At 42.8% G+C, this 8,782-nt stretch overlaps 1 protein-coding gene across 5 annotated transcripts in view; it reads right to left on the bottom strand.

The window, feature by feature from the left end:
- The window catches only part of LOC126998465 (titin-like), a 112,955-nt gene that overhangs the window by 30,181 nt on the left and 73,992 nt on the right, over positions 1 to 8,782 (bottom strand). For 3 of the 5 annotated variants that reach the window (XM_050860181.1, XM_050860179.1, XM_050860180.1), the window contains one exon: positions 1 to 38. This exon is cut by the window's left edge and continues 118 nt beyond it. The exons of the other annotated variants lie outside the window; for them this stretch is intronic. In XM_050860181.1, the coding sequence (XP_050716138.1) occupies positions 1 to 38 (38 nt within the window). The remainder of the gene's footprint in view (positions 39 to 8,782) is intronic. 5 annotated transcript variants of the gene reach the window in all.

Here is an 8,782-nt window from a genome sequence, read left to right as displayed (position 1 = left end):
CTCCGCACTGAGCCAAGGTTGCCACAGTCTCCCATTTGCTGGAAGGACCCGAGAACGAAGACCACAAGGAACGAGAGATGTTACACGTGAATGGGTTATACCAGACAAGAATTAGGGCTGTATTTTAAGACATCATCACTTCTCACATCAACTATTTCTAAAGGTCAAAGAGGGGATCAATCGGGTTTTCATGAGTGTTTTTTAAGGTTCATGGCACAGAGGAAGGGTCAAACTACCACCGGGGTCATAAAACTACCCCTGGAAAGGCCTACAGCTCCTACGAAAGCCTTGTCAAATATGTGAACTTGGGCGACGAAATGTTTTAAAATACGACCCTTAGTGTTCTCATGTACAAAGATAGAAAGGCAGGAAAGGACGAAGAAATAAATCCGTAAAAATGAATGCCAAAACACTTAGCGAAATAATTGTAAGCTCTTCAGGGAAAATGGGAAAATGAACACGCTGCATTGACTCTGATGGCGTGGAAGTAAATCCTGGCGTACAATTTAGGTTATTGATAGTGTGGGGAAAACGTCTATTCATCTTGGTAGTTTGAAGGTTAGCTGTGTGTCCTCCTTCCTATGACTGATACTGAAGTTGTGAATGGAAATTAGAACATAAGAACATAAGAACGTAAGGAGTCTGCAAGAGGCCGGCGTGTGGAAGAGGGACAAAAAATCACACTAAGATGTAAAGGTCGTAAAACAGTTAATCAGGAGGGAGTATCAAGACAGCTCTCCAACCTGTTTAGATTATGTGCACTTTGGCACTTCTATTTTCTTTGTGTCTGTGTTTTTGGAGGCTTTTCTTTGTTGGTCTCTCTTTGTGGCAGCTGTTTTGAGTTTTTCTTTATGCTTGTTTTGTCCTCGAGCTGTCTCCATTGATGTAACCAAGAAAAGTTATATGTAAGATATTGAAAAAAGAAATGAGTGAGAGCAAGGTGTGACGCTATACGCAAATTCAAGTCTAGAAGTGTATGTAGCAGAAGTGAGGAGAACAAATGCATTGGATGAAAACAAGAGAAATTAAACACGAGTGAATGTTGCAATATACTCTGGAGCTAATTGAAGAAAGAATCTGAATTAAGAGGCTGGGTTAATGATGTAAAACTGAAGGCTGGTATATCATAATCTCCTGCTGTATACATGGAAGACATTTACATGGGTAATAGTAATAGGGAAACTAATACAGTGAGTAAGGATGGGAGGGAGGAAACCATGTTATTTAGTTGGTTAGTTAGAAGCTGAGGGTGTGAAACTAAAACTGCATACATTGGAAGTATCTATATGGGTACAACTATTGAAACTAACAAACCAGAAAAAGATGGAAAGAAGGAAACTATAGTCAAATCTGGTATACAGTGTGAGGAAAACATCAGAATTAGTTACTGGTGGTAGAAAGCTAAACTGAATACAATGAATACATATGAATTAGTAATAGATAAACAAACACACTGGAAAAGGATGAAAAGAAGGACTACAAAGACTAAGGACACTAAAGAGTACGAAGCTTGCGAAGTTGAAAAAAATAAATTAATGCACGTATACTTAATTAATTATCTACTAAAATTACACCTTGTATTCATTTTCTTTCAAATTTACACAACCTAATGTGTCAAGAGTTTTGCGGAAGGGCAGAAGGAGGGAGATAATTTTACATAGTGACTATGTAGTATGTATGTATCATGTAAATTTGTAAAAGTATGTATGTATGTACTGTGTAATAGTACTGTATGTACTATATGTAATATTGCGTAAGTATGAAGGGAAGCAGCCTGGCTGGCAAGGAGAGAGAGAGAGAGAGAGAGAGAGAGAGAGAGAGAGAGAGAGAGAGAGAGAGAGAGATTGTTTGTGTATCTGAGAATGTGTGTGTGACTGTGTGTGTCGTGCGACGGTGTGTGTGTATGTAAATGATATATACATGCATTATGCATGTCTGTGTAATGTGTATGTAGACCCTACTCCCTCTTAAAGTTCACAAGAAAGATTTCAGTGCTTCATTAACTATATATTGTGTAATTATACAAAAATAGGACTGAAAAATATGAACTGGCAGCGCTGAGCATTTTTTATCGCACGAGTGTTGTGGCGTGTGCCCGGTGGTGTAGCGGGCGCATGAGCAGAGTTGCCGATGAAGCGGATTTTTCACAGCGGAAATGTAATTTTCATGTGTTCAGGCATTTGGTAATTCACTGGAGAGTGTATAGTGAATTAACAAAATCATAAACACATCCGCATCAGCATCCGTGAAGATGTCATAATTTAATATCCGCATCCGCATTTTGGTAGAAACAAATCTGCATCCGCTTCCGCAAAATATGTACATATGACATCCGCATACACATCCGCGGATCTCTGAAATCTGACATCCGATACAACTCTGCTCTGGTATATAGTCTGGAGCTGGGAGCGAGACAAGAGATGAATGGGATAATGTTTAATTTGAAGATAGGGCCGAGATACTAGTGAAGGTCGTGGCATGTGAAAGTGGCGTGAGAAACGAATAACCTGAAACTGTGCGAATGGGAGCAAGATGAATTGGAAAAGGAGGAGGAGGAGGAGGAAGGGGAAAGAGGTTGAAGGTGTGATGGTTATGTGGTTGTAAACTTTAAAAAAAAAAGTACGTATACACAGCAAACGACTGGTGGTTGTGGTGGTGCTTTGTAAACATAATGAAACGAGGTGTGAGATGCAGCGCTAATGATGATGGGAGAGCACCGTTACGAGTGGAAGTCAATTCGGTGGTGCATTGCTTTAAGAGATAATGAGGCTACTGGACACGACGGACAATATTGGAGATGGCATTGACGACTTGACCGCAAGACAAAAAAGTAAATAAAGAGATAAATAAATAAATAAATGAATAAGAAGTGTATGAAGGGCATTGACATTGAGAAGGCAACTTGAATGTAACAGACAAAAATTAAATAAAGATATGAAAAATAAATTAATGAAGAATAGGGTTATAAACAAAGGAATGTATATATTTTTAGGATCATTTGACGGTGATAGATAAGGTAAATAACATAAATAAAAAGAAAATACGGTTGGGATCGGTAAAAAAAAAAGTATAGTATAGGACACAACATAAATCGCAAGGTTGTAAGTTTTCTCTTCCTTATTTCCCTGAACGTAACAAGGAACTGCATGTCACTAACTATTTAACCGTCAAAGGAATAACCAGCCTGCACCCCCTACTGGCATCCTCATCCCTACCGCCACGCGAACATTACATAATAAATAACTTCATGATCTCAAACGTCGTGTACATAAGAACATAAGAACGTAATGAGTCTGCAAGAGGCCGGTGTATTTCCTTTCACTCCTCCCCCTTCCACAAATTTCCCATTTATTTCCTTCTTTTACAGCAGAGGAGACAGTTCAAGGCCAATTAATAGGAAAGGTAACAAGAAAACGGGGGTGGTACAATAGAAAAGGAAAATGTGTACAGAAATAATAAAGGAGAGGAAAATGTGAAATGAAGAAAGATTTACTATATTCGTACATTGTTAAAGAGTGGTTGAGAACACACACACACACACACACGTGGATGAGGCAGCCTGATCAAAGGAGTTAGCCGTTTGATGAACTGTTTTACGATCCTCCCATCTTTGAGTGATCTCCCCCCCCCCCCCCTCTCTCTCTCTCTCTCCACGGCTTCCTTTCACAATCTGACATCCCTTACACCCAACAGAGAGGCGATGAGGAGTGACTGACTGATGAAGCGATACACGAAGCTAAAGACAGTGACTCCTCTGTGTGTGTGTTGTATAAGTTAGTGATGAAAAGTGTCTGTCTGTCTACCGGAGAACTGAAAGGAATGAATGAGGAGTTCGGTGGAAAAAAAAAGAAGAGAAGAGATAACGCTGGCAAAGGGATGAATGAATGAAAGGCGTGTGTGTGTGTGTGACGGTCAGGACAGGATGGTGTGTGTGTGTGTGTGTGTGTGTGTGTGTGTGTGTGTTAATATTCTTCTGTAACATTAGCTGCATTACTACCATGAAAAAATAATGGAAGCAGATACTGAAGATAACAATTTCTTGTACATTATAATTTCAGAGATATCATAAATCAAGGTATGAGCGAATCTTTCATGTTTAATCTATGTTTACTTATCTTTCCTATATACTGGTTTATCTATTTTTTTTCCTCATCCGCAATCATCAGCGAGTGTTGCTAATCCGTGGACAACAGCAGTGGCAGGTAGACTCAGGCAGACCAAAGAGGTGGATGAATAATGTGCTAAGCTCTGGATTATCCGTGTGATTAAGAGCGTCGTGAATTAATTAGTATAGGAAACAGCCTGACGATACAGCAGCACGTGGGGCCATAGCACACTGAGATACCTTGGGAAATATCTCTTCTTGCAATCAGTTTAGTATTGGTAACAGTTTAGGTTTGGTATAAGTAACAGCCTGACGATACAGCAGCACGTGGGGCCATAGCGCACTGAGGTACCTTGGGAAATATCTCTTCTCGCAATCAGTTTAGTATTGGTAACAGTTTAGGTTTAGTATAGGTAACAGCCTGACGATACAGCAGCACGTGGGGCCATAGCACACTGAGGTATCTTGGGAAATATCTCTTCTCGCAATCAGTTTAGTATTGGTAACAGTTTAGGTTTAGTATAGATAACAGCCTGACGATACAGCAGCACGTGGGACCATAGCACACTGAGGTACCTTGGGAAATATCTCTTCTCGCAATCAGTTTAGTATTGGTAACAGTTTAGGTTTAGTATAGGTAACAGTCTGACGATACAGCAGCACGTGGGGCCATAGCACACTGAGGTACCTTGGGAAATATCTCTTCTTGCAATCAGTTTAGTATTGGTAACAGTTTAGGTTTAGTATAGGAAACAGCCTGACGATACAGCAGCACGTGGCCCGTGGGGCCATAGCACACTGAGGTACCTTGGGAAATATCTCTTCTAGCAATCAGTTTTTATTTTTCCAGCTTCGAGGGAGATGCGATAAAGCACCAACTCAAATATGTGCGTCTGTGTTATGTGTTCTCAGATGCTTTCGACTCTCATAACAAATCTTTCCGAAGGCCACAAACGAGATAAATCGGATTCTCGTGAGTATTTTTCACATTCACGTTTTTTTTTTACAGCAGAGGAGACAGTTCAAGGGCGTAAAAAAAAGAAAACAATAATAAAAAAAAGCCCGCTACTTACTACTCCTGAATAGAGTAGAGAGGAGTGGTCAAAAAGACAAATCAATTTCGGGTGCAGAAAAAGTCTTGTCAAACTATCACCAGGCTCATAAAACAACCCATGGATATAATAACAACTCTTCTTAAGTCTTATCAAATGAAGGTGTATCGTAAGTGCCGAAAATTAATGTTTGTGGATATGGATTTTAGAACGACGTCTCCGCTAAACGGGTTGAGATATCGGCAGTCACATTATTCTTCCAATTTATCAAAGAAAGTCTTGTCAAACTATCACCAGGCTCATAAAACAACCCATGGATATACTAACACAACCTCTACTTAATTCACAGTGATATTCCAATTTATCAATACTTCATTAAATCGAGTAATTACGTGTGGGAATACGTTTTCTCTTTCTTAACCTTGAAACGGAATACCAACCAATGAGTGAGTAATATTTTGAATCAGAGTTAATTGGCTTCATTATTATTCACACCACCACCAGGACGTGACCGGATTCACGACATCAAGCAGATATATCGTTCACGTTTTTGTTTTTTACTTGGTGTTCTTGGTCACATGTTCTACGGTGATGTTCAAGACGGTATAGTCAACAAAACACTTCGTCTTAGGGGAATTCATGTGACAGTTTTTTTCACTCCACCCCAAAACACGAAAATCAAAGCGTCATTTTTTTCTTTTATAGCGGAGACAATTCAAGTGGAGTAAAAACGGATGAAAAGAAGCCCGTCAATCACTAGTTTCACACAAGAGGAGAGATTATACGAGAACATAACTTGTGGAATAAGGAATTTTTCAAGCGTTCACTGTGTGAAGCCGCCTGTCAGTCACTTATCACGGCACTCTGCGTACTGTTATTTTGTTTCATTGTGTTTTCATGAGGCTGCATCAATTTTGACAGCAAGAGAAAAACAAAGTAAATAAATAGATTGGCAAATAAATCGACTTTGAAACCACGAGTTAAATCACGGAACTGTATGTATAATTATTTATATTTATCATTATATCGTTATTGCTTTCATGAGGTTGCACTGATTTCACTAGTAAAAAACAAAAAATCAAATAAAGAAATAAGTATAAATAGTTAACTAAAAAAATCATTATGTAAAGTTTAATTTAAGTTCATACCGCATCCTCTTTCCCGCGTCGTTTATTAGCATTATTACTACACCGTCAACACACACTCATCTATCACTTAATCTGTCACTTCGATCTTGGGTATAATATTCAGCTTACTAATACCCTCGCCTTGTCTTGTCGGTTCCATCATGCTGCGAGGATGTAACACACAGACGACAGCCACACAGCGTTACCGTGACACATTTTGATATCTCATTCACCTATGTAACATACGCCTGACCTGACGCAAGGAACATAAGATACACTGCTCTTCAGTGTTGCCTCATCACATCACCTGACACGTAAGACACTGCTTGCTCTTCCTGTTTACCTGGCCAGACATCATAATGGCATCCGACGCAGTACGAGTTTCTTCTTAGTGTTTGAAATACTTTAAAAAACCCAACCAGTCATGTAGGAGTGAGAATCAGAGATCTTAGAAAACATTAACTCGTTTTATTCAATAAGTATCACACTTTGGGTTTTGTACTACATCTGGAGAAAGATAATTGCTGCATCGTTACACCTCCATCACTAAGTTAAAGTCTTTCCCGCCGGTGTTTGTAGAGGTTATGTCATTTCCGTGACAGGCTCCGCGTCACCCGCCCACCTGTCACTCTTCCGTCATACACAAACACGGACCCCCACCAAAGCTCCACCACCAGTAAATAACGTTCACATAGGCCACTGACAAATAACATCTCCAAGAGCCCGTCAAAGTTTCCGCGAGCTGTCCTCAGAGCCATAAACGCTGACAGGAATCCGTATCACGCATGAACCGCTTTACTGCCTCAGACGTTGCTTAATCCTCTGCAAGCCACAGCACCGCACACCACAGGAGGCCGCCGCAGCACCGACCTATCGCAGCACAGCCCAGGCCCGCCACAACCACAGGGAGCCATCGGTGACCTGTGGCTGGTGGTGCCTGGGCCTGGCGGGAGCGACAGCACGGCACACCTTCCTCGTCGCCCGAAGGTTACCAAGTGTAACGGCGCGGCGGTGGCGGGATGGCGGCGGCCGCGGCTCCACCTAAACCCACGCCAGTTGCCAGATCTCCCTCGCCTTTCTCTCTGCACGCTGTGGCCCCAAGCACCACCCCCCCGCACCACCACCAGCAGCAACACCACCTCCACTTCCACCATCACCACCACCACACGACGAGCATGGACAATGAGAATGCAGGCCTCGTTTTACCAACTTCCATATTAGGTGGACTTGAGTCTGTGTGTGTGTGTGTGTGTGTGTGTTTCTGCGCCCTTTGCTCCTGCCTCCTCCTCCCCGCCATGCTCCTCCGGCCACGTAACAGACTCGCCGCTCCCGCTTCCCACCTCCTCCCCTCCTGCTTTGAGTTCTCCCCGCCCCTGACCGCCCCCGCCTCGTCCTTCACATACTGCGACAGTAAACAAATCGATCACGAAGCAGTAACATTCAGGAGGCTAAATCACGGCTGCAGACATACATAACGAACACACACACACACACACACACACACACACACACACCATATGATTTAGCAGGCGTGGTAGATTAGACGAACGGGGTTGTTGACTGTACTTAATGGCGTGTGTGTGTGTGTGTATGTGTGTGTGTGTGTGTGTGTGTGTGTGTGTGTGTGTGTGAAGCAGAGATAAGATGGTGATGACGTATGGTTTGGTAATGGAAATGACGAGAAGCTGTACAGTAATATTACTAGCAGTGACAGTGGTGTTGACTAGTGAAGGTGGTGGTGCTGGTAGTGTTGCAATGCTGGTGGTGGTGATGGTGGCGTTTTGCAGTAGCAGGGGAAAGAGGGCGGCGTCGGTGTACCAGGCGAGTCACATTCCACCTGAACCAGCAGCAGCAGCAGCCCCGCACTCCACGTTCCAGCAGCAATCAATAGGTCCCAACACACCTGCCGCGCCTCGCCACACACACAACTCCTACCTCTGCTGCGTTTGTTCACCTCAGCCACGACCCCCACCTCCTCCTCCTTTCCTGCCTTGCTTTGTCTTGTATTCTCTCATCCTCCACGTCCCCAAAGTCATGATCATAGCACAATAGCATCACAAACACCTTTACCTCCTCTCTCTCTCCCTCCTGACTCACTGCCTACCCCACCCCGCCTTCACTTGCCGTCTCTTCTCTTCGCTTTTCCTTCGCCGTGCCGCTAAACTCATTACCATCGCCGCTAATGGTAATAACAACAGCAAGAACACTGCCATCACCACCGCCTTTACTTCCCTCCTCTTCCTCCTCTCCCTTCACCTGCCTGGGAAACTCTGATATGTTGTGACGTGAGAAGGGAACATACATACAGGTGCTTCTGACGTGAGTGACACACACACACACACACACACACACACACACACACACACACACACACACACACACACACACACACACACACACACACACACACACACACACGACCTGGCTGCCTACCTATCTACCTCCCTACCTGCCTTCCTCCCTACACGGTCTATCCCCAGCTATACATATATCCATAC

The sequence above is a fragment of the Eriocheir sinensis genome, chromosome 14 (genome assembly GCF_024679095.1).
Source record: "Eriocheir sinensis breed Jianghai 21 chromosome 14, ASM2467909v1, whole genome shotgun sequence".
NCBI classification, from domain to species: Eukaryota; Metazoa; Arthropoda; class Malacostraca; order Decapoda; family Varunidae; genus Eriocheir; species Eriocheir sinensis.
This window is presented reverse-complemented; position numbering and strand designations above follow the sequence as displayed.